Genomic DNA, 24957 nt, shown 5'->3' on the forward strand with positions numbered 1-24957 from the left:
AACTGAGGTCGTCCATATGCTGCAGGGATATAAAGTAGGTCCCTCTGATAAATTTCCTGTCAGCCCTTAAATGTCTCTCATGTGAAACTTTTGCTACAGACGAGGAGAGTTGCAAGGAGGGAGAATGAAGAAAGACAGAAAGAAAGACAGGAGAAAAAACAAAGGGAGTGTATGTGTCTTCTTGTGTGTGTGTGTGTATATACTGCAGTCGTACGAGTGTGTTGCTGCAGTAATAAAGATGGATGATCCCGTCCACTGCTGCTGTGATTTGGCCTCTGCTGTGTGTGTGTGTGCGTGCATGTGTGCAAGAGCGTGCATGTGTGCCTATGTATCTATTTTGCCGTCAAAGAAACGAAAAAAGTTAAGTCTTGTAAAAAAAAAAACATTACGTCCTCAGAGAGTCACTGAAAAAAGACATCTCTAAATCCATGTGAAGACTTTATCATACTTCAATATCCAAAGCAGAGACTATGAATCATGCAAGTGGAGAGAGCCTGCAGATTTCTACTCAAACCAAACTGCTCCTTTTGTGGTCATTTATGTTTCAGGTATATTTTAATTGAGCCATTTGATCACATCCTGGACTCAGTTGCTGCTTATTTTAACATAACAACAACAAAAGAATGTGTTTTAATCTAGCCATTGTAACACAGGGTATATTTGCAAAGGGCAAAACAAAACAGTCTCCCTGCACATCAGTGTTACTGATATCTTCTTCACAGCAATTTTTTACATTGCAGAGCTGTTGCGCTAGTGCGTCAGGTTGCATCATATTGCTGAGGTATATCTCATTGTGATTTAAAAAACAATGCTGCCCTCTTTTCTGTGCTCTTGATTTGATGAACTTGATTTGGTGCGGATCCAAATCAAAATGAAAAATGAATTTATTTCAGCAATAACTACCTCAAAAACACAATTATTTACCTTAATGCATCTTAACAATCAGTCAAAGGCACTGGTTTTCCTGCACAAACTACGTGTGAATATTAATCTTCTTTGTGTGCTGAAGGCTGTCGCTGTTTTCAGACATGACCTTCGGAGAAGAATTGGGTTTTTCGTCGAGGTTGCCTCTCACACATGCACAACACAGCAGGAGGTTCACAGCAACAAAGAAATCTCCCGAGCATTCTGGTGAGGGGTGGTGCAGCAGGCAGAGGCAGGATGTATGGATCTATGAATTCTGCTGCAGATATCTCGTGTTTCCCGTTTACAGCACATCGACACAGCGTCTGCCCTTATCAACTCTTTTAAATTCATGACTACATGGATGACACCTCTTTTTAATCCTTTTTAAAATTTGCTTTCTTTTTGTTTTTTAATTTTTGGGTCGGCCAGTTGTTAGAAACATCATCAACACATTGTGAACTTCGTGGAGGACCTCCTGCTCGCAGCCCCTCTGGATGATGTCCGGAGGAGCTCTGGAGTTCGGAGCAAGTCTGAAAACAGCATTTGTAGTGTGTAACAGGATTTTCAGCACATCAATGTTCCTGATATTTTCTTCAGCAATACAGAGCTGTTGTGCTGGTGTGTCGGATTGCATGAAATTGCTCTTGTGTTTGTGCTAACAGAAGCTCTTTTTGACTCAGCCGATGAGCTGCACAATTATTAGCAACAACTGCTTTTCAAATAAACAGGGAACATTGACACGGCAAAATACATCAGTGACAATTTCTATCTGCAGAATAACAGTCACGTGAACGTCACACCTGAGCCTCTTTCTGAAGGGAACTGCAGCTGGTGGAAAATGATGCCTGCAGAGACACAAAATTATACTCTGTGGTGATGAAAAGCGTTTATCTATATCTGTGGAGGTTGCATTCAGGGACAAGGTGACTGGGCATAATTGGGCAAACAAGCCGTAATGTTCCAGGTATTATGAAACACAAGACGCTCTTTAAACAGAAACTCGTCCTGCACAGACAAACACGGTTCAAACCCACTGATCAGTTTTTTTTTTTTTTTCTGGTGAAGATATAAACAACTCTAGATTTGGATTTGAATATTTTACTCAAAGTAAATAGCGTTTTTCAACATTTTGGTTGATGTGAGTGTGTAAGTGTGATAACAGTTATAATTCGGGATGCACTGTTCAATGCAGTGATAAACAGGGCTTTGTTGTTCCACAGCAACAATCCAGAGTGAGTTTGATAAAGGGAATGTTGGGCTTTGGTGGACGTGTGCCGCTCTTTATTGGATGTGTCTGGTCAGGGATTGGGTTAGGTGAAGGGTTTCATTTTGAACCAGACATTTTTTTTATTGTCATCGTCCAATCTAAATCTGATTGCAAAGACGGGATCAAAAGTCAACTTGACTTTTTCAGGCAGTTTTCAGTTTACACAGACAAAAGAGAGTTCTTCACATTGCTCAGCTGAAAATGTATTAAAAATACCGGTGAGGTTATATAAGGTTTCAAATTTTAACTTAGCATTTGAGATTGGTTACAAAAATGCCTAAAAGACCAGTCAGAGCCGCTGATCTTTCTTTGCCTGCTACTTAAACTAACAAACCTGCCGAGCTCCTCACAGCTTCATGGAGCACTCATGGCTTTTCTGTGATGATAAATCCATGCTAATCCCCCTTTCATCACACCTTCCCCCCAGTGGCCTCCCTCTCACTGTGAATATCCACCTGTTTAATGTATTACCCTCTGCACAGCTCCCTTTGCTTTCATCTAGCCAACAACACCACCTTGATGTTGGAGTAGTGCTTAATTCAGGACGGTTAGAGCATCAAACAAACTGCAAGTCCAAACAACCACAGAAACAAAAGGTCACCTGTGAAGTTCACACCGGAAGTGTAGTTGTGCATCTTTGTCTCTGCATGTGAACAATTGTGTGGGTGAGATATTATGCACACGCACCTGACAAATGTGTTGATGTTTGCATCATAAAGACTTGTTTAAACCACAAAGCATTCTATACAAATTAGAGGATATTCTACCATGTGGTGCTGTTACCACTAAAACAACATAAACTAGAATGGCAACGCCCAACATTCCCCTAAAATCCAATCCATCTGCACCAAATTACCGACACTCATCGATATCAGTCCTCTTAATATTTATCTTTATTTACATGATTTTTTTTTAATCAAGATCCTTAAATCATTACCTGGGAAATCAATGAAAATGTAGAAGAAATTTTAAAGGACGTAAAACAATTTCCTGGAAATGCCCCATAATCAGGATCTGTACCAAACTTACTTGGCTTCTTGCCTGACGCACATTACATCCTTCCACCAAGTTTTGTGTGAATCCGTCTTGTCATTTTTGCCTTGTCTTGCTTAAAGTCACACAAACCAACCAAAAAACAAATCGACTGGAATGAAAAATTTTACTCCTTGGTGGAGGTGAATATCCCCCCCCCCCAAAAGGTATTTTTCCTGAAAAAAAATCGACACTGCTGCGTGAACACAGTCTATAGTCATGAATTCCTCCCCTCAGTTCAAAACAATCAACTGATGACTAAAACTGGACTAATGAGCAGATCCAGCAGCTGAGATTAAAGTCATGACGCATGGGCAGAAAAGATTCTCCTTTCTTTCCCGAGGGAGACATTGTGAAGTGATGGGAAATACAAAAGGATGGTCACAGATTTAATGAGACAGAGGAACTCCTCTTGCAGCTCCATACTTCCACACCTATTCATCTTCTCTTTTTAGTCTCTCTCTCTTCCCCCTGTTCTTTTTCGAGTCCAAAGGTCTCCTCCAGGTCAGACTCACACAAATGTGCAGCAAATAATAGATGGGGCTGTGTTACTTTACAATCATCTTTCTTTAATGATGACCTCTCCAGACCCTACTCCTTCTTTTCAGTCTCTCCTTTATCAAGAGCTGTCACTCACCCTTGCAGAAGCTTTAGCCCTCTCCTTCTTTAATTATAATTCAAAGACTGTATCACAATGCAAAAGGGACAAATGGCAGTAACAGCAATCCATCACAACACCAGAGCTGAGAAGGAAACTGCATATCTAATGAGAAGTAGAAACAACACAGTGTAACAGCGTTTTGCTGATCGGAACCATGTTTTTTCAGTCTGTAAACCCACTGACCCAACTTTTAAATATTTCCTCCCTACTTTGTTATTCAGTGACACCTCATTGATTTTGCTTCTAATTGATGAAAAGTAGAATGCAGGGGCTGTGTTGATTCATTATAACTGAATGTGGGAAACGTGCTGATTAAATATTGCAAATTCAATCACAGTCAGTAATGAAGTGGATGATAAACCAAAAGCTGCCACAATATGCTGAGAGATACATGCAAGCAGCATGTGACTCCTAAAACATGACGGTCTGTAAGTATGGACATGGGGGTGCATTATGTTTGAATGATTAAAGGAATCATTCTGCACATTTTCACTTTCAAGAGGTGGATGAGGAGGTTGAATACAATTTCATAATATGTATCATATGTTTATTATAAAGCCAACTTCACACAAGTTGTACAACACAAATACATGGGGATATGTGTTGCATGGCTTTGTGCAAAGGTTAAAAAACTCTACCCACCAGCGATTTAGAGCTCGCTGATTATTTCTGTTCAAAAATCAATGTGTAAAACAATAATTCCCCATTTTTCAAAGGAATGTGACTATTCTCCCTTATGGTTTGGTTTGGAAGACGGGTTAGGGTTGGAATTAGGATTAGAGTTTGTGTTGGAGGGTTAGGATTTGAAATAGGGTGAGGGTTAGGGTTGGAATTAGGGTCAGGAATGGAATTAGGGTTAGACTCCACAGGGTTAGGGTTGCAAATAGGGTTGTAACTAGGGTTAGGGTTGTAAGTAGGGTTGTATCTAGTGTTAGGGTTGTAACTAGGGTTAGGGTTAGGGTTGTGATTAGGGTTAGGGTTGTGATTAGGGTTAGGGTTGTGATTAGGGTTAGGATTGTCACAAAGGGTTAGGGTTGTGATCAGGGTTAGGGTTATGACTAGGGTTAGGGTTGTAACTAGGGTTAGGGTTGTAACTAGGGTTAGGATTGTAACTAGGGTTAGGGTTGTGACTAGGGTTAGGGTTGTAACTAGAGTTAGGGTTGTGACTAGGGTTAGGGTTGTAACTAGGGTTAGGGTTGTAACTAGGGTTAGGGTTGTGACTAGAGTTAGGGTTTTGACTAGGGTTAGGGTTGTAACTAGGGTTAGGGTTGTGACTAGAGTTAGGGTTTTGACTAGGGTTAGGGTTGTAACTAGGGTTAGGGTTGTGACTAGGGTTAGGGTTGTAACTAGGGTTAGGGTTGTGACTAGAGTTAGGGTTTTGACTAGGGTTAGGGTTGTAACTAGGGTTAGGGTTGTGACTAGGGTTAGGGTTGTAACTAGGGTTAGAGGTTATGGGTTATGATAAGGCGTGATAATTAATTGGAGTTCGAGATATTTTTGATTAACTTTTTCTGAAGGTCATAGAGACTTGGAAATTGGGTCCTTCTGAGCTAATGTGGTTACGCCCGATCGCTTGGTTCTATCTCCGACTTCTACGTTCTTCAGAAGAGGTCAAACAATCAAATCTAAAGAGAAAGTAGGAGATATTTTTGAATAACTTTTTTTGTCAAGGTCTTAGAGACTTGGACCTTTCATTATTAATAAAGGGGAGCCTGACAGGTACCCACTCCAAATTTCATCAATATGCATTGTGGAATGGTTAGGGTTAGGTTTAGGGTTGTAACTTGGGTTAGAGTGTGATTAGGGTTAGGGTTGTAAGTAGGGTTGTAACTAGGGTTAGGCTAAGGGTTGTTACTAGGGTTAGAATAAGGGTAGGGTTAGGGGTTAGAGTTAGGGTTCAAATCAGGGTTAGGGTTGGAATTAGGGTTAGGTTTGTTTTTCAGGGTAATTCTTGCCAATATTTTTAATCTTTCATTTTAGGTGTTTCTAATTTGGCTTGTCCTTTATTGATTTCTAATGATTGTTTGATTTCGATTAACTTGTTTTGATTATTGTTTGATTTTGGTTAAATTGTTTTGATAATTTATTGTTTGGTTAGGTGATTTGGCTTATTGATTGGTTTAGTGTTAGGCATGTTGTTGTGATGGGTTAGGTTTATTGAGTTAGGGGCTTGGGAATGCATTTTGTCAATGAGTGTCCTCACAACCATAGAGAGTTGTGCATGTGTGTAGTGATGCAGCTGCTGCTGATGGTGAGCTTTTAGAGGGGCTCTGACTCCATCCTCCACAGCGCCCTTTACCAGCCTCCAGGGAGCGCTCTTTGAGCCTATTTTTCTTCCCAGTCACAGGACTAGAACTGAAGACTTCCCCCTTCATCTTACAAAATGACAAGCACTAACAATGAGGACTTTCCTATTTGACACAGGGCAGGCTCCACAGACATTTTGTTCTCCCTGCTGCGAGCTGTTGGCTGAACACATCCTGTGAATCTACAAAGAGAGGTGAACAAAGTCTGGACTGAGGGACAGGGAGGTGGACAGCGTGGTGGAGGGCTGTGGTATCAAGTGTGACAAGCCAAAATAGAAAAAGCGCCAGGTCCCTCTTGTTTTTTTATGAAACACTGGAGGCTTTGGAATATATGTCCAACCTGTAACACATTATATTATTTTACAAGCCACACAAGAGGTGGACATGAATCTGTCAACAATGAACCACAGGAGATCTCTGACCATTCATGCCCCCCTCCCCCCTTTCTCCCAGTGATTAGTTTTCACAATCAGTGGATGAAAATTGGAATTCACTGACAGCTCATCGATCATATTTTGGCTGCAATCTCTTGAGCAGCTCCGCATGTGCCAGTAGATATATTGTAAAGTCAATTTGCTCTCCGACACTCAAATATATCTCCATACCACAGGTTTTCAGTTTCAATCTCCCCTCAAGTAGAAGAGAGTGGGCTGCTTGTCACAAGAGTCATTAGTCCCAGGAGCCATGAAACAACTCTGTTACCTTCAGCTGACTTATTATGTTCAGCAGGAAAACAATTTCAGACTATTGTTGTACAGGCCATGTTTTATTTGAGAAATGTTTGGTTGCAAATTACAAGATGTGTTTTACATACTTATGAGGATTTTCTGCTAAAATAACAAAACATTTTCCAATTTTCTGCAAATCAAAACACATAATTGTGCTTTTTAAGGATGAAACATGTACCAAATATGTCTATATATATTACAGTAGGTTCATTTGTTAACGCTGTGGCCGCACAACTTCTTACATTTTCAGATTTTTCAGTTTTATTAAAATACTGCATGTTTTGTTAAATAACTGGTAATATTTCAATATCTTATACTATACATTTAAGAAATAGAATAATTAAGACTTTGCCACAACTTGTTACTTATAAATGAAGACATATTTTGAGATTTAATTAAAGTGGCAGAAATAACTACTCTTTTTTCTATACTATTAAAAGGTAGGGGGATGAATGCTTTGCTCAAGGACACATCAGTGGTGTCAAGGAGGAAATGGAAAATTCCACCCTTGTACTTTACCTACATTTTCACTTTCCAAGATATTTCTAAACTGTTCACGAATGGATGCACATGTTGTATATTACTTTCCTACTATGCAATGAACAGATGAAGAGGGGGAGGTACTCACAGCTGTACTTTTTTTAACAGTGCTGAGACGGCTCCAGAAAGAACTCAGAAACAGAGAATCACATATTTCCCCTAAAACAATGTTTCACTTGGTCAAGTTTAATTGGCAGTGTCATTACAAAGTCTAATGCCTTGTCCCATTACCATACTCTGTATAGTGTGAACAATATACCAACTGTTGGCAGTAATATGTTTTCAGACATAGCGAATTAAACATAAAAGCAGAAAATGTATCAATTTTACTGGATTTATATTTCAAACCTTTATAAAATATTTATCTTGTTATTTTTCTCTTTGTTTCTGTGTTTGTTCTGTTTCTGTTCAACCTTTTTCCGTGACATTTTGTGAAGGGTTGTGGGTTTTTCCTTAACTAAGCCCAATTACAAGGACATTTCTTGTTGTGTGTGTACAAATCCACAAGTTGCACTCTCATGCTCACACTGCCTGGTTCACTGAGTTCATTGTGTTCAGCAGTCTGGAGAAATGGATGCAGCCTCTCCGCTTTCTCTCTCTCACCCAACTCTTCCCCTGTGCTCAATACAAAGTAGAGTGATTAATTAGAAAGTCCTGCAGCAATAAAGGCTCCAAATAAGTTGTCATCACTGGTCCTGAGGGTGTCTCTCTTTGGTGTGGCTCGAAACACATCACCTTGCCATTCCCCTCACTACAAGACCTCACGTTGTGCGCTCACATATATCCAAATGCAATCCTCAAAACCCAAGGGAATAAACTCAATTTGTGGTTGGTGGTGGCCCGACCAGCAATTTCTATCTTTGATTGAAGAAGTAATCAGCAGTGGTGGTAAAGTTCAGTCATTAAATATTCTGATCACTCTCACTCTTGCCAGGGAAATCTCGTTGATGCCATTTAATAGCAGCACAGTGCGGAGAAGGAGAAAGCACTGTCATTACTTTTAAGGAGCCATTTCATTCTGACAGCTGGGACGTGGGTTGGGAACCCCCTCTACTGGGTTCCTGGAGAACTGCTACCTCCACTACTAACCACCAAAACAATACTGACCGACTGACTATGGGCCAGATGACGGTGTGGCAGTGTGGACCAGAGCTGGGCCCAAACTATTTTGTTAGTTGGGGTAAAATAATGAATGCACAAAAGAGATATCGAGATATCTCTCATTAACCCTGCACGTGGACAGGATCTGATATTTTCTGAAATGCAATCTTCAACTGAATTGTTCTGTCATGAAGACTTGCAGCACGTTAAGTAAACAGTAGATGGCAGCAATGATATCAGCGAGCCTTTCCGGGTGTCTCTCTGGAATGCAAGAGGAAGTAGAAGGAGGAGGAGGAGGAGGAGAAAGAGGAGGAGAAAGAGGAGAAGGAGGAGGAAGAAAAAGAAAGAGGAAGAAGGTGTTGCCTCTGTTGCTGCTTGAGTGTGTGAGGAAACTTACAGGACACAGCTTCACACAGTTGCAAGCAGGTTTTTCATTGAGATTCAAACCAGGTTTTCTACATTATTCAGGTTTGTACTTTTCCGCTGTACTTTTCCAAACATCCAGAAGAGGATGTTCAGCTGTCCAGACGGTGCATCAGTGTTGTGGGATTCACTTCCATGTCAGTGGCTGCTTTGTGGCTGTCAGACTGACTCATGTTTTCCTCAGGTGACGGTGTGGAGATGCAGCCCAGCAGCAGTGGAACTGCCCCTCAGAGGATGCAGGGGTCATGGACCACCCTGTTGAGCCACCTCACTGAAAACCCAGATGTAACCCCAGATAAAATCACCTGCATCGTCTTTATCCACTGTCTTTATCTCCTCCCCGAATGACCCGTGTCTTCCCCAGGCGGTGCAGGTGATGAAGACCAGACTGCTGCAGTACCTGGGCAGCCATCCTTTCTTGACCCTCACGTTGATGCTGTTCGGCGCCATGGCTGCGGTGCCTGTTGGACTTTTCCTCATCTTTGCTCTTGTCACCACGATTATGTCAGCAGTAGGTTTTGTTTTCTTTGAGGGTAAGTGCACTCGAGTCAATATCGGCCTAACAATGTGTCTTGATGTTTTTACAATACTGCACCCGACGGTAGATTTTCATTCAACTTGTTCCTCCTCACTGTTTTCTTTCAGTGTTCCTGTTGTTTGTGGCAGGGTTGACTCTGCTGTGCGTCCTCTGTGGCCTCGCCTTCTTCTCTGTCACAGTTTCACTCATCCTAAATGCTTTTCATATTTCCCTCTCCAACGTCCTCAAGTATTACCCAAAACTGCCCCAGGTAATGAACTGTAGACTCAGATCTAGATGTTTTATCATACATGTGAGATTCTACACAGACTTTTTTAATCGTACTTACTGTGACCCAGCGTCACAAACCGCTGTTAAATGTTAGACACTGGTTTATTTTGTTCTCTTCTCCATTATTCCTATCAGCAGGTTAACGTCCAGGAGAAGGAGACGGATTCCAAAACTCAAGACTGAAGGACACACAGGCGCTCTCTTCCTCTCCTCTCTATTTTCTTCCTTGAAATATACAGGAGCCTTGAATCCGCACCACTGAAGCTCCATGGTTTGGATTCAGAGAACAGAGATGCTTGAATGTGTGGTTACTTGATTCTGGGATCTGCTGTTGTAAATGGATTTTCCAAGCACAAATTCTTACTGAATGTTACTGAATATTTTATCAGTGTAATATCTTAAACAGGAAGTCTAATGATCTTATATATATATATATATTTATATATTTCAATGGTTTTATAATGTCTACATGAAAAACTACAAACATGAAAAATTAGTGCCTAATTAGCCAGTAGGCAGTTAGTCTGATCTGGACATACACTAACTATCTCGAGATGGCAGCTCTTAAAGGAAAAAAGCCAATTTAAATGCACTACAAAACTTGCCTCTTCCCTGACCCACATCACATATTTCCACAAAGTTTCGTGGCAATCCATCCGGTAGTTTGGATGTAATGCTGCTGACTAACGAACAAATCACAAAACGTGATAAAGACATGTTACATGACTGTTTGCTGTTACCTCTCAAATGTTTTGCATCTGTAGAGCAGCGTTGAATAAAAGCTCATCAGAATGAAAGTGTTCCCTGGTTTTCTGTCAAAACATCTTGGCAATAAAATAGTAAAGGACACAAAACATCGTACTCATGGCAACTGAATGTTTTCAATCATACATTTCTGGCTCTTTTAAATTCTTCAGATTTATTCATGTGGTATAATTAAACTACTGTTAATATTTGTTTACAAATGATTATCTTGTGAATTAAAGTCATTAAGCATTTAACTGAAGTGTTCCTTCACAAACATGTTTTTTTTAAAACACTTACATATTTTGAAATACTGAAATCTTAAAGTGTTCTAAAGGAATCTTTGAGATAATAAAAAATATAATTGTGTGTATACTTTTTCCACAAAAAATGTATCACAAATAATTAGTAAAATACATCTTTTGAACTTTTGTCACTTTCTTTTTTAATAAATATGCAATATGCTCAGCGTTCTCCATTTTTCAGTGTTTCTTGTTTATATCATTTTTTCCCAATTATTCCTTATGACTTTATATCTATAATAATTGAACCTCATATTTTATATATTGTCATGTACATTCATGTTTTATCCTTGACTTCTCCTTCGTGGAAAAATACAGAATTTACAATTTTAACATTTTTAAGAGCTCAAACATCCAAGTAACAAGGTGTACAATATGTTTATAGGATAAAGCTGCACTCCAATCAGCTCTTGTAACACAATCACACAGCGACACTGGAGGTTGATTCTCATAAAATCTTTAATGGAGGTGATATTCTGCACAAAAAAAAAGATGTAAAAAGTTGAAATAATCCTTGAGGAATGGCAATTTTGAAAAGATTAGGGAGGACTTTAAATTAACAATAAATTCATTCATTGAACAGCATGATAACCTATTTAAATTACTGAGCACTACAATGTCAGATCTGTTGAACTGGTCACACTTCAGTTCACAAATGAGAAGTCACAACCACTGGGGGAAGTGCTGGGGGATTCTCCTCAGCCCTGACCTTCAGTCATTCATCACTGACATGTCACTGTTGGATGGTGATCGTGCGTTGCTTACTGGAATGCAATAATGACAGAAACAAACTTTGTGCTATCTCTATATCCAAAAAGCATTGCTTTAAAGATTGTATGAAATCTATATCAAAGCTGCAGAACAACTGCATTGAATGGTAGCTTCTTTAAAACAGTAAGCTGAAGAAAAGACGCGAAGACATGAGGAGCTTCATTCATTCCACATTTGAATTTACTGACACTGATGACTAAAAGACTGCTGGCATTTTAAGTAAAGTATTTTACAGGTTACATCTTAAAGTGAATGAGCTGTAAATACAAAAAGTACTGATTTGTAAAAGAGAGAAAATCGTTTTTTTAATGTTTTGAAAAATATTAGATGGCAAAATATTGTGTGTGATGTGTTGACCTTTGTAAAATGTTGACAAGAGAGCATATGCAAAAAAAATACTGAGACAAAAACAAATCGTAATGTAGAGAAAATTAAATGGATATAATCCTCATCAGGCACTCGGATACATTACTCTTTAGCTCTCTGTAATAAGACTGTACATTTGTGCATTTCATTACCAAGTCAATCAAGGTACTTTTCAGACATGACTCCATTTGTGACATTATAAAAATAAGAAATAAAAAAGCGTATACACCTCGCATGTAAAAAAACAAAAAACAAAAAGAAGCCTTTCTCCTATTTGAACAGCAATGAAAAGAAGTTTAAGGCAAGATGCTGAATACAGAAATCCAGAGGTTGATTCAGGATGGTCTTTGTTCAGCTCTGGAGTTTGTTGGCATTTACCAGTTCAATCAGCAATCATCAAGAAGACTAGTGTTTTTCCCCGTTAGTTTGCTCTCTGTCTCAGGCATCCTTTGCTATAGGTCACGAGATTCCACGATGTCATCTCCCCACCCCCTGAGTCTGCTGGGAGTCGCTGTCTCCTTCTCCATGCTTTACGCAGGCAGACTCAGCTTCTTGCCTTTCAACACTGGGGGATGAGAAAAAAAAGTTAGACAATCATCATAGGAACCTAAGCACCACAGACAAAATCCTGTCCTGGTTTTGTGAGACAAATCTGAGGCCAAAATGAGTGCGCACTTCTTTTCTAGCACAAAATTCCCTTTGTGCGTTTCCTGGGACTGTGACTTGCTTAACTACTGTGAAGGGCCAGTGGCACAAAGAGTGAATTTTGTACTAAAAACCATAACTTTGGAAGAGACATACTTCATTAACCAAATGCTGAAGCCTCATATTAGCTCCAGCTGAACTGTGTAATAAAGTCTGTCAGGGTACAAGGACTGTGGATTTTGTCCCTGATTTCTTACACTGAAGTAATAATTCTAAGAAGGAATACAGAACATATGGGCTTGTGAGAATTGTATGACTGTTTATTAACTTAATATAAAACACCAAATAAAAAATTTGACTGTAATATTTTATGTGCATAAAATGTTTCTTTTTTGTTCCCAAAATGTTGCTCAATGGATGACACCAGTAAAGAACCCACCTTTGGTGAAATAAAGGTAGAAGAAGTCACAGTAGAGGACAGTCTGGACCACACCAGCCACAATGGCAATCATGTCAAAGAAGCCCTCAAAATAGAAACGCCAGATCCAGTTGAAGAGGTAGAGAGCACGATACAGGCCCAGGCAGAACAGGTAATGGGTGGTGATTGTCTCCGCCTCGCCAGTCTTGCTGATCATAAAGAGCTGAGGCAGGATTGCCACCGACTCCAGGTAGATGGAGAACGTCCAAAAGATCTGATGACAAAGTGAGCAGGAGTGTAATTAATGTCACGTTTACAAAGGGAATCCTGTACGTATTCTCATAATCAACTATTTACAAAACGTTTAACCTACCTCTAGGAAAGAGAAGTCATGGTTGATGAGAACGGCGAGACCTCCTACAGGAACTACCAGGAACTCCACCCGGAAACTGTCATGGTTGCCATCATAGGTAGCCCTGAATTTCATGTAGATCAGGTAGACCGTGGCACACGAACAACCGATGTAGATCACCTGGTAAACCACACAGAATCATTCCACACATCATTCAGGGTACTGGGAATAATAGGAGACCTGTGTAAAGGGATTCTATTCAGAGCTGAACTGGTGTCTCACCTTCATGCATGTGTTGTAGAGGGAGATGAAGGAGGTGAGCAGATCCAAGTAGCGTGTTGTGAACACGATGGCAAACAGGATTTGGCTCTTTCCAGAGATACCTTAAACAAAAACAATCAAGCACATTTACCATTTAGGTGAAAAGTATTCCGAAGCCACAAGCAACTTGAGAATGGCTTCACTAGCAGTAAACATGAATAATAACGATTTCCTTATTGAACAGTGACATCTACTGGAATCATGGTTTATCTGCACTCTCAGACACTAATAACTATGTTTTTCTTCAATTTGGACTTTTAACCAATCAGTTTTACTTTCTAACATTATTCCAGGTAAGTTTTACGACAATAAATATTGAATAGTCTAAATGCTGCCACTGACGACCCTGAAAGGCAATATGATAGACAGTTGATATGAGCATCTCAAGTATGTGGATTAGCATCCTTGAACCAGCACTATATCAGACATCACGAGATGAGCAGACAACAATACATACTGTATGTACAGGTTTGTCTTGGAGTGTGTTTTTTTTACTGACCTCATCACACACAAAATAGTGTTTCTAACTGTTACTATTTTTGGGTGCAGACAAATAGGAACAAAAAAGGCAACTCTGCTATTCGTCCCCCAACCTTGACGTTTGATAAAAGCTAAACATGACAATTTTAATTTTATAACTGAGCTTATCCCTCATCCTTCAGTAGATATACACGAGTGTGTCTCGCTCTGAGTTCAGCAGCTTTACAGTATGTATGGCCAAGGTCACTGTGGTTGACATACATGAATCCAGGTGGATGATAATCGACTGTGAAGGTGAATTATGTATGATCGCAGGATGAGACAACGACAGCCAAGTGGGGTCGACCACAAAAACATAGTAGCTTTTGGTTGATGCTGTGATGTTAGCGGTCAAAGTTCACCACCTCCACGCGACACAATGCTGCAGATTTACTCCCTCACAAGACGTGAATCCCCTCACACAGTATGGATGTGCTACATTCACGTATGTATGACTGTGAAAGGCAGTATTTAAAAGTTGCTTGGTGGTTGACATCCTCTGTTGTCTTTTTGTTTTGTTTTTGGCCTGTTGGGGTTTGCATCTTCTGTATATATATATATGCTCCTGAATTGAATCATGATCATCGCTACATGATGTCCATCTAACCACAATTATACACAAACAGAACAATCTATCTGTTATCTGTTGCCTGAAATGACCTCTTAACTTTGAACCTAACCCCCACAGCTTTGTGCCCAATAACTTTCTCACCTCTCACAAACCCTTCTAGTAGCAGTGGTTAGAAATCACTCATATCTATTGTGGCCCAATGTGCAGCTTTACTCTTAACACATGAGTAAAGTCTATTAGAGAGCTTCAAACTAAGTGAGTATAGTAGAAACAAACAAACAGAAAGTAACAAACTATTTTAGCAGATTAGCTACTTCGTTCGGAGAGCGCCACGTCAGAAGCCAGACCAAAAGAGTCGAGCACCAAACCTGAAGTTAGCAGAGCAGTGGTGTGTGTGTGTGTGTGTGTGTGTGTGTGTGTGTGTGTGTGTGTGTGTGTACTGCAGTGAATAATAACAACTTCTACATCAACCTTACATTAATCTTGACTTATTACTATCCCTCTGTTAAGCTGCAGACAGCACACAGCTCCTCAACCCTGAGTTTAGCTAGCGTAGTTTACTCACACTGAGCCAGCTAATGCTAAGCTACATTTTGATATTGTTGCCACCAACCTCAGTATCTTAACCTGTAGGAAATGTAACAGAAGTAATGGAAGTGGACGCAGACACAGCACTTTCTATTAGTTAGCAGTTAGCTAGCGCCTTTAGCCACTGGCTCAAATGAATGAGCACGGAGCGTTAGCATGTGGCTAGCTACCTTGGAGCGTGCTAGTTGATGGGGGACAACGTTTCAGCGTTTAAAGAAAAGGCAAAGTTCACCAGAGGCGTTAGAGGAACGACGGTGCATCGCGTGTGATCGTGAACAAAACTGCGGCTCACCTGCACAGGACCTGCTTTTCCATATCTTGAGCAGCAGGATGATGATGGCAGCCAGATGAGAGAGGTCCCCGGTCAGTCTGAAGATGTTCATGGCGGCGGGATGGGTTGGCAGACGCGGTTAACGCAGATCAGTCTCCTCGCAGCTCAGAAGCAGCCTCCTGGTCACACTTGTGAGTCCCGGGCGAAGGTTTCAGCGGCTCGGCTCGGCGGCAGACGGGGCTGCGGGTCCTCGGTGGGATTGAAAATATGGCGAGAGTGCAGGTCGACGTGGAAGGGGGCGTGAGGAAACACAGGGAGGCGTTTGGATTGGACGGAAATCGGACTGACAGCACGAGAAGACCCGCCCACAACGAGGGGAACGAGGGGGTTGGGAGTGGGGGGGCAAAACCACGAGCCCCGAGTCCACGAGGAGCTGCAGGGTGGGACCGGTGCCTCCATCACTACCACAACCCCACCTGAATTCATGATCTCAAAGGGATAGTTCACTGAAAAATGGAAATTCACACATCTGCTCACATCTATGCAGGTGGAGGGGTGGGGGAAGTGTTTGAGTCCACAAAACACTTTTGGAGTTTCAGGGGTAAACAGCCTTGTGGCCGAATCCAATGCAATTGAAGTGGTTCTTCAAAAATAATAGTAGTATCTAGAAAAAAAAAAGTAGATGGATGCACTTAATGCAAAGAAGTTAGAGGAAGAAGCAATTACATTTCAGTGCAGATCAGGGAGCAGTTCCAGGATTTTAGATAGGGCATAGTTCAACATTATCATCTTTTTTCCAGATAATAATGCATGGAGCTTGATGGGGGGAAAAAATCTTGGCACATTTAGGTAATGGATATCTGTGAGTGTTAGCAATTTGGTGCAGCTTGACTGAATTTAAGGAGACTGCTGGGCCTTGGACCTTACACTTTCTACTGAGTGATATTCAGTTCTCATTGTTTCCCACACAGAAAACAAGATTCTGACCATCTATTTAAATTGCATATTTTCCATTTAGTGAAAAGCATATTACAAGAGTCTGAAATGCTCCTTTCTGATTATTTCTGACCACATGCTGTGAAATTTTCTCCTTTCATTTATTGTGAAAACACATGTGATTGTAGAACCTCCTTTTTTCCAAAATGTAGTTCGCATTATTTAACAGGCTGAAGATGCACCTTGTGGTTTCCTGTTTGCAATCACACAGAATCTTAGTAAATCCTCAATCTGTCTTAGTTTCAATCTTTATCATTGAATCTACACTCCTTTGATTGAACCGTCATAATATCATATTACTATTTGATGAGGTGACATGTTTGTAAAAGTCCAAAGGTCAGATGTTTAATATAGGAGAGAGAAAAAAGTAGGAACCAAGTGTTGAGGTACTTCTGCATACTCACTTCCCATGTTGTCAGCATTTAGAGAACATCATACAAGGAATCATGAGATCACTCACAAGTGTTCGAGCTACAGACATGGACCGGTTGTTTTGCGTTTCTCTAATGCTCACCCACCTGCCGCTAACAGGTAAAATGTCTTTCTGTCCGGGCATTATGTTCATTGTTTGGAGGTTTTGTTTGTTTCATTATAAGCAAGATTACGCTGAAACAACTGAAAAGGATTTTCACGAAACTTTATGGAAGCATGTAGTATATAGGTCTGGGAAGAACCCATCAAATTGTGTTGTTGATTTAGATCAGGGAGCTGATCCAGGATTTGTTCTTTTTTTTTTTGAGTTACAACATTTTCAACAATTTCATCATTTTCAAAAAAGTTTCAAGGAATAATTCATGGATATTGATTTTTTCAAAAAAAGGCATAATAAGGGGACTGATATCTGAGTATGTGTGAATTTTTGTGTAGCTTGAATTTAAGGGGAGTGTTGGGCCTCGGTGGAGGTACTGCCTCTACTGAGTTTCATTCTAGTTCTCATTATTCCCCGTTCACAATACGAATTAGGCATCGCAGCTGGTGTTCGTGGTTAGTTTGAAATGTTTGGATTAAAGTCAGTGAATTTGACGTTTATTAAATGTGTCTCTTTCTAGACAGCACGGGGAAAGAACAGAGATGGAGGGAGATCTGGAGAAAAACAGGACAAGTGGTTGTTCTGCCTTGTGATGTCAGCTCAAACTCCTCCAGCCACAATTATCAGTGGTTTGTTTTCAAAGAAAACTCCCACTTTCATCTCAACCTAAGTGGGATTTCACTCAAACACAGCCTCAAGGGAGCCTCTTTACGCATCGAGCAACTTAATACTTATGACAGCGGGATCTACCACTGTGCTGCAGTGAAACATTTTCAAAGAACAAAAAACTCATCGTTGGTAGGGCTGGGTACGTCTCTTACAGTGAAAGGTAAGAGAAGAACTTTGAAGGTTACACACAGACGCCTGGATGCTTTGATTCAGACCAATAACAAACAACTTTCCTTTTGCTTTCAGGACATGTTAAAACTATGGTAAAGAACATTCTTCTGTGGTTGTCATTTGTCCTCCTTCTCCTCTACAGCGTGGCAATAGTGACGCTTGTCATCTTAAAAAAGGTTCATTACTTCAACATATTTATTCAAAATTCATACAAAGACTGAAAATGGAAAATGTGCTGATGTGAAATTAACCTCTGCCTCTTTGTTCTAGTATGGCTGCAGAAGGATGGGCAAAATCAACAAGGTTTGTTTGAATTTGTGTTAGATGTGTTAACTGTGAAGCCAAGAGAACAAAAAAGAGGAACAGGAACCAAGGCCCCCGTTAAGTCTGGTGTTAAATTCTTCAAAATTAAAAACAGAAAAACATCTCTGAATGTGCTATGATAAATTTCAATTCTCTTTTCAAGCAGAAACACTCAACTAAAACAAGATTCCACGATGTGCTGCAAGAAATGAACAAGAAAAGACATTTGGAAGGAGGAAAACAAACTTCAGGCCAAAACGGTTCACAAGTTGAGGTAAATCTTGTTGCAGCATGTAATGATTAGAGTTTGTCAATAGGTGGGTTAGGTAAGCTTGAAACTTCTGCATTACTTGTGTTACAGCATATTTCCTGCCAAATTGAAAATGTACTTTTTAAAATCATTATTTTTCATTTAATATTAATTACTTTCAGACAGCAAGTCCTGAATTCAACAGCTCAACTGATGGCATCTATCAAAATGTCAAAAGAGTTGATGAAGTATGTTGAATGACAGTCAGACCTCCATCGTCTGAGAAGATTTCCAAAACTACGCAACAGCTGACAGGAGGACGCTCATGTGACTGAGGAAATTGACACATCAGCAGAGGATGCAAGTTGGCTCTATGCCCGGTCACGTATTTATTTTTTTAATGAAATGAGACACACACCACAACAAAGGTGCTGATTCACTTTTTCTTTCCTCTCTAATTTTTCAGTTTTAGACATGAACATACGGCATTTATGGTCCTGCATTAAATGTATTATTATATTTATACATTCTGCTGGTTGCAATTTATTTAATAACACATTCAAACATTTCTTCTCAAAACCAGGTCAGTGTTTACCTGTGATAAACAGGAAAATCTAGTTCAGATCACGTTTCTGAAATTACTGGAGTGTCTTCCATAAATTTAGGATAATAACCCCTTTAAAAGGGAACACCTAAAAATACCACACTACAGTTATATGCCTCTGGAAACCAGTGTAGTTTCAGTCAACATCATTTGTTTTTACAAGTGTGACATTGACCTTCGACCACCAAAATCTAATGAGTTTTTCTTTTAGTCAAAGTGAATGTTTGTACCAATTTGAATAAATTCTCTAAACACGTTCTGGAGATATTGTGTTCACAAGGCACTGGCTGGTGGCACAGAGCCATAAAAAAGTGAATGGTACTTTCAGTAATATGGAAAAATAAGTAGACCACAATATTTAGATTGTCAGAATAAGTTGTTCAAATCAGAGGTGCAAGTGTGCAAGAATATAAACAAAGCTGTTTGGACAAACTTCACAGGGCAGAGATGGAACAGTACAGTATGATTCCCTGGATTCAAGCGGCTTTTTGAAAATATGTCTTTATATCAAAATTCTTTAATCATTCACCTTTTTGACACAAAATTAAATCACCACCTTGCAAACATCTAAAATAATAAATCGTGTTTCACATTCAGCTTATAGCTCTGTAGAAATACATTTTATCACAAATTATGGAAACCAAACCAAAAGATGCAAGATGTAAAGTGAACATAGAAAATTCAAAAGGCATATTACAGACAAGCGTACATTCAATGTAGATCAGAAAACACTATGTTGAAACAGCAGAGGTCTTGAAGTGGTTCATTAAAAAAGTCACCTGTCAACCAATAAGACATTTACAGGTAGTCATTGGTTTGAGGCTTTGTGGAAACACACTCTACTCATCTTTTTCTTTTCATTGCAAATACCCACAGAAAGAATCTGGATCCATCCAGATAACATTATTCAGACATTCTTAAAAAGACCAAGGTGACACTGAGGTTTTTAACCATCGAAACAAACATCCTCAGTTAAACGCCTCTTCTCCTTCATTACCATCTAAACTGAACCTCTGAAACACAGATGTACATATAAATACATGTCATCAGGCTGATTTGAGCGAGGCTGGAGTTAAAGCTACGATGTGTGCCTCTGCCCATGCTTACAGCAAAGAACATCTAATGTCATGTTCATAACGCTTTGTTCACTTCGACTTCTTCAGGTAAAACGAAGCTGAGGTAACTGTAAACTTTGACGGAATTAGAAAACAAACATGTTCCATTCACCAAATCCATAACTTGTGGGGCAATCTACTCATTTATGGAATGTGATGCTGCCGGCATTTGCTCACAGATCACATTTGATTGAGTGTAGCCTGGTTAAAAATTGTGCTTTTAGTTTTTCTCGATCATATACATGGATTTAAGAGTGATGAAACATGATAGATTTCACCTGTGTGCGCGTGCTGCAAAATGGCAATGCACTGAATCAAAAACCCGACTGGACCTTTATCACCCGAACATGGACAAGAATTTAAAGAACAATCTAAGATGATCCTGGCCACCCACTGTATTGGGAGGTTTTGTTGTGTCTATCTGTCGACACGCAGAATTAATAGATTTAAATTTAATTTGTCCCTGCAGCCATTGGTCTTTTAAATGATTCATTGTGATGTATTTGTATTTGTCATTGAATTTATTGTGGTTGAATGTGGTTACTGCTGGCTGTACAACCAATTTCTGCACAGAGATGATTTACAAGTGTATTTACAGTATGTATCCATAAAGTGCACCAGATCAACCCTGGTTTCTCGCACATATTTAATAATTTGCACATTCATTTCTCATCAGCTCTCACTCAATAATAAAGAAATCCCCCAAATCCCAGCTAAAGAAATGTACATCACAGCCACCTCTGAAACATTAGTTGTCAATGTACTTTGTTTCTACTGTGTGACTGTTGCGAATGGAAAAAGGCCTCCAAGCCAGGACTTGCAAACAAGCAATACACATTGGCACCAGACACACCAAGTAGAACATCACATTGTGGAGGCTCGCCAGGGCGCTGGAAGAAGAAGATTTTTGTTATGGACACAAACTGCGATTAATATTTAATCTCATTTATAACTGCAGGGATTTAGACATCACTGTTTGACTTGTTGCACAGTATAACAATAATTATTTGAAAGTGTAAATGTAACAACAAGTGTGTAGTGACTGTGTCTATGTTAATGTTTCACAAGAAGGAAAGATTTAAGATTATTGGAAAATTTCTTTAGCTGTTTTCAGACCTGAGCTGCGGAAAATTCCTTTGGAAAATTTGGTCTGTGTATTTTCCAGAATTTGCATTTCACATATGAAGAAAGCCGCAGAAAGAAGTCTGGGTCAGACACATTCACAACAACTTGAAAATGTCCGTTATTAATTTCGTCCATCAAATTGATGAGGAAAAGGAGACTTACCTCAAAGCCTCTGTCTAAAATATGTTATTTCAGTATGAGCATTTAACTTATAGTTAAACTCATCCCTTTAACATTAAATAAGTTCTACTTCAATTCAAATGATCAAAATCTTTTGAAGTAATAAAAATAATAATACTGCTTCGAACTGGAATCATAGGGATCCACATTAAGATCACTTTTAGCCCATGTGTCTGTTTTACTTCTGTGTTAAAGATCATCTTCCCAATTTCCAGGGAGAAACTGTTTTTTCTCTTTCTTGGTGAAGGTTAGGTTATTAATGCATCATCATGCAGGTGAACTGGGAACTAGATGGACTGTTATTTATTTTTATACCAATTGAAACTACATAGTTCCGTGTAGAGGTTTGTACGAGAGTGAGACTTGAGCGATTTTCTGTCCAACCTTGACCAAGCCAGAGAGAAAACTAACTGAGCCTGACAGATATTCTGTTCTTTGTGTCCAACATTTGACTTATTTTTTCAGCTCAAATTTGCGTCTTTAAGGCAAGGAGGCGCGAGAAAGTGTCTGTACCTTGGATCTGCATTCCCTCCTTCTTCCTTCAGCTGTTCATATCCAAACTGGTTGAGGAGGCTGAGCACTAACATCGGGGCTAGAGACTGACCAGGCTTGGTGAACAGAGCATTTGTCCCAAACACCATTGAGGAGAGTGGGGAACTGTAGAATGGGGGGGTGTCATGACATAACAAAATCCTCAAAGAAGTTGAATTTGTTTGACTATCAATGACGATAGAAACAACACATTTGTTAGATTTATTTAGCCAAAAAAAAGCAGGATATGCTTTATGCTACCTTATTTATTGAGTATTGTAAAAACACAAAGGTTCAAAGACAATGCTGCATCAAACATTATATATTTGCATGTGAGGGATAAGAGGTTCAGTGTGCATGTTGGGTTTTTTCTTTACCTGCGGTTGTGCCTCTGCAGGTCTGTGTCGATGATGTCAGCCAAAGGCAAGCCGAAAAGACTGAAGGATGCCTGAATCATGACCCTGCATAGAAGACGAGGGTGACAGTGCAGTTATGTTTCAAACAAAATGGAGCGATTATATACAGTGATTGAAAAAATGGATGAATGTCACAAGTCTTTTAACTGCTTACATGTTAACAGTAAGGAAAAAGGCCAGGAAATAGTAGTGCTGAGGACCGAGTATTAGCATGATAGCCGCCATTACAGCCTCTATGTAGAAGGTGAAGAGGATGATCCTGTAGTAGCCAAGGTTGTGCAGCAGACTCTGACAGCTCAATACTAACAACTGGGCAGGAGACAAGGAAGGTTTAGGAACAAAACACAAAGCACACACAACACAAGCAAATGTGGAACTGCTTCATCAAATCGACAACACATGCACAGCAAATACCCACAACAAAACCAAATACGACAACACATTGGAAGTTGAAGTTTCCAGGGGGGTGTAAAAAATAGTTGTCAGCTTGGTTTGTGACTGCGGAAGTTACAGTCAGTTAGTGAGCATAATTTGGTGTTGTAGGAAAATGATATAAATGCTTATTTTAACATTGTGATTCAGACATTTTTTGCAGCTGTATAGCCTAATGTAAACCTAGCATTAGCCTTGCGCTTGTTCCAGTATGGTCCTTTAAGCTAATAGAAAAAAGCTAATCATTATTCACCAGTACTAAAGCTCTCTGTTATTCAAAAGTGTTTGTTTAAAAGAATGTTGCTAGTAGCACAATACCTGTGGACAGATGAATCCCGCTCCATACATGATGCTCTTGGCCAGAGATGGAAGCACATCTGGAGGAATCAAGTGCTCAGCAAATATCATAGTGAAATTGCTGAAGAAAGCCAACATGAAAACCTGGAAGAAGTTCATGAGCACAAAAAGCTGAAAGTCCCGATTGGCCAGGATTTGCAACATCAATGTCGTTAGCGGGTACATAGCAAACACTGACTGATGGCATGTCTGGTCACCACACACAGGGTCTTCTGTTTTAGACCCTTTGTTATCGAAGCGGCTCTCAACGTAGATGCCTGTATAGAGCATGCAGCCACAGCTTATGACAGCAATGAACACCGTGAAGGCTTGGAATGCTGAAAAGTCCTCCATGTTTTTGGACAGCATACCACAGAAAAGGACGCTGGAGGAGCCAATGAGAGATGCCACCTGTAGAATTTAAGTGAGGGAACGCAAAAAGCAAGGAGAGTTGTAGCATGTTAGCAAATGGGCCCACAGACAAAAGCTGATTGAGTGGTTCGACTTATAATGTCCTTACCTGGCAGTACTTTATAAGTCTTAGTCGATTCTGATGGTGGCTGGAAATCTCTGCAAACAAGGCACATTGTGCCAGCAGCACAAAAGTCAACATGGCATCAAACGCACACAGCGCCACCATCAAATGTAAGCCACTCAACCAGTCGTTAGGGGCATAGTTTCGCCACGGGAACCAGGCTATAAGGAATGACAGGGAGTAGAAGGGAGCTCCGTACAGGATGGAGAGTCGTCGCTGAGAGCAGCAGGCCACCCGGGAGTTATCTTGCAGGTAGCCGAAGAGTGGGTCATTGATCGCATTCCAAACCATGTACATCACCTGCGGAGAGGAGGGTTAATACGATTGTTGAAAATGTGAGTTAATCAAGATCAGATCAGACATTTGCTTCTTCCAGCTAATGAAATTTGAGTATTTCACATAATAGCTTTAGGCTTTAGATAGTAGCTCAGATGACACAATGAACAACGCAAAGATTTCCCCTCAGGCTCTGCTGAGTTGCACTATCCATTTCAACCATTGTCAGATATGTTGGTCTTCTAAAATAATCAGTAGCTTAATAGATAGCATGACTTATTTTAAGTCTGATCCTTTGTTCCAAATGACAGCAGCCAGGTTCTTTAAAAACTTCATTTTGATTACTTAACAAGAAAACACTCGCCTGTGATTGCTGGAACGCTCCCTCTGAGATCTTGTAGTTGTTGAGGAAGAGTTTGACATAGTAGAAGCTGAATATGCTGTTGATCATGGTGGAGCCCAGGGTGGTCATGGCATAAGCCAGGGCTACAGGATTGATCCCGAACATGATGATCAGTTGTCGGACAATGCTCACTCTCCCGGAGCCGACACACGCGGCCGGGTTCTCCTGCACGGCCATGGCCTCTAGTAAGAGAAAAGAAAATCAAACAACCAGGATGTGTCTATTTCACACCGGTGTTGTTTCGCATCGCTGGTTTTAGCAAGAAAAAAACCCAGCGCTGCTTCTGAACAAAACCGCAGAGCATAGGCGTCTGGAGGGTTTTGGTCTGTCCACTTAAATCGATGCGTGTTTCATGAAACAAGGACACGAGCTCAAAGCGAAAACTTGTCAAACTTGTCAAACTCGACTTTGTGCGTCTGTGCTGCAGGTAGGGGGGCGGGGCGGGA

At 40.2% G+C, this 24957-nt stretch overlaps 4 protein-coding genes across 6 annotated transcripts; 2 read left to right on the forward strand and 2 right to left on the reverse strand.

Moving 5' to 3' along the window:
• The first annotated feature begins 8725 nt into the window (after window positions 1-8725).
• Window positions 8726-10569, forward strand: LOC109642761 (lipid droplet assembly factor 1). Of its 2 annotated transcripts, none has more exons than XM_020107677.2 (5): window positions 8726-9009; window positions 9149-9249; window positions 9329-9497; window positions 9610-9752; window positions 9908-10569. In XM_020107677.2, the coding sequence occupies exons 1-5, from the start codon at window positions 8763-8765 to the stop codon at window positions 9953-9955; spliced, it is 708 nt and encodes a 235-aa protein (XP_019963236.2). In that variant the 5' UTR covers window positions 8726-8762; the 3' UTR covers window positions 9956-10569. The 2 variants fall into 2 exon arrangements, with proteins under 2 accessions (XP_019963236.2, XP_069380732.1); XM_069524631.1 differs by having other exon boundaries at window positions 9911-10569.
• A 690-nt stretch (window positions 10570-11259) lies between these two features.
• Window positions 11260-16017, reverse strand: LOC109642763 (ER lumen protein-retaining receptor 2-like). The gene is made up of 5 exons (XM_020107678.2): window positions 15662-16017; window positions 13653-13753; window positions 13392-13550; window positions 13040-13292; window positions 11260-12520 (listed from the first exon to the last, which is right to left on the reverse strand). Exons 1-5 carry the CDS (start codon window positions 15750-15752, stop codon window positions 12486-12488), a joined length of 639 nt encoding a protein of 212 aa, XP_019963237.1. The 5' UTR covers window positions 15753-16017; the 3' UTR covers window positions 11260-12485.
• An 824-nt stretch (window positions 16018-16841) lies between these two features.
• On the forward strand, window positions 16842-19081 carry LOC109642760 (immunoglobulin superfamily member 6). 2 transcript variants are annotated; one of them, XM_020107676.2, is made up of 6 exons: window positions 16842-17167; window positions 17686-17994; window positions 18081-18181; window positions 18276-18308; window positions 18475-18582; window positions 18741-19081. In XM_020107676.2, the coding sequence occupies exons 1-6, from the start codon at window positions 17083-17085 to the stop codon at window positions 18813-18815; spliced, it is 711 nt and encodes a 236-aa protein (XP_019963235.2). In that variant the 5' UTR covers window positions 16842-17082; the 3' UTR covers window positions 18816-19081. The 2 variants fall into 2 exon arrangements, with proteins under 2 accessions (XP_019963235.2, XP_069380731.1); XM_069524630.1 differs by having other exon boundaries at window positions 16875-17167; window positions 18472-18582.
• A 578-nt stretch (window positions 19082-19659) lies between these two features.
• mfsd13al (major facilitator superfamily domain containing 13a-like) lies at window positions 19660-24956 on the reverse strand. The gene is made up of 7 exons (XM_020107679.2): window positions 24473-24956; window positions 23818-24132; window positions 23280-23708; window positions 22684-22838; window positions 22491-22574; window positions 22096-22239; window positions 19660-21167 (listed from the first exon to the last, which is right to left on the reverse strand). Exons 1-7 carry the CDS (start codon window positions 24686-24688, stop codon window positions 21026-21028), a joined length of 1485 nt encoding a protein of 494 aa, XP_019963238.2. The 5' UTR covers window positions 24689-24956; the 3' UTR covers window positions 19660-21025.
• Between the last annotated feature and the right edge of the window lies 1 nt (window position 24957).

Source organism: Paralichthys olivaceus, chromosome 5 (genome assembly GCF_024713975.1).
Source record: "Paralichthys olivaceus isolate ysfri-2021 chromosome 5, ASM2471397v2, whole genome shotgun sequence".
Taxonomy (NCBI): Eukaryota; Metazoa; Chordata; class Actinopteri; order Pleuronectiformes; family Paralichthyidae; genus Paralichthys; species Paralichthys olivaceus.

What these genes read in the sequence shown, in the direction of transcription:
- mfsd13al (XM_020107679.2), bottom strand. Translation starts at nt 24,688, where the DNA reads ATGGCCGTGCAGGAGAACCCGGCCGCGTGTGTCGGCTCCGGGAGAGTG. An exon ending in TTTTTCCTTACTGTTAACAT is followed by an intron (nt 22,575 to 22,683) that starts GTAAGCAGTTAA and finishes TCTTCTATGCAG; the next exon opens with GGTCATGATTCAGGCATCCT. An exon ending in CTGCAGAGGCACAACCGCAG is followed by an intron (nt 22,240 to 22,490) that starts GTAAAGAAAAAA and finishes CCCATTCTACAG; the next exon opens with TTCCCCACTCTCCTCAATGG.
- LOC109642761 (XM_020107677.2), top strand. Translation starts at nt 8,763, where the DNA reads ATGGCAGCAATGATATCAGCGAGCCTTTCCGGGTGTCTCTCTGGAATG. An exon ending in AGGTTTTGTTTTCTTTGAGG is followed by an intron (nt 9,498 to 9,609) that starts GTAAGTGCACTC and finishes GTTTTCTTTCAG; the next exon opens with TGTTCCTGTTGTTTGTGGCA. An exon ending in ATTACCCAAAACTGCCCCAG is followed by an intron (nt 9,753 to 9,907) that starts GTAATGAACTGT and finishes TATTCCTATCAG; the next exon opens with CAGGTTAACGTCCAGGAGAA.
- LOC109642760 (XM_069524630.1), top strand. Translation starts at nt 17,083, where the DNA reads ATGAGATCACTCACAAGTGTTCGAGCTACAGACATGGACCGGTTGTTT. An exon ending in TACGTCTCTTACAGTGAAAG is followed by an intron (nt 17,995 to 18,080) that starts GTAAGAGAAGAA and finishes TTTTGCTTTCAG; the next exon opens with GACATGTTAAAACTATGGTA. An exon ending in AAAACGGTTCACAAGTTGAG is followed by an intron (nt 18,583 to 18,740) that starts GTAAATCTTGTT and finishes AATTACTTTCAG; the next exon opens with ACAGCAAGTCCTGAATTCAA.
- LOC109642763 (XM_020107678.2), bottom strand. Translation starts at nt 15,752, where the DNA reads ATGAACATCTTCAGACTGACCGGGGACCTCTCTCATCTGGCTGCCATC. An exon ending in GAAAAGCAGGTCCTGTGCAG is followed by an intron (nt 13,754 to 15,661) that starts GTGAGCCGCAGT and finishes TTTTTGTTTAAG; the next exon opens with GTATCTCTGGAAAGAGCCAA. An exon ending in ATGACTTCTCTTTCCTAGAG is followed by an intron (nt 13,293 to 13,391) that starts GTAGGTTAAACG and finishes CTTTGTCATCAG; the next exon opens with ATCTTTTGGACGTTCTCCAT.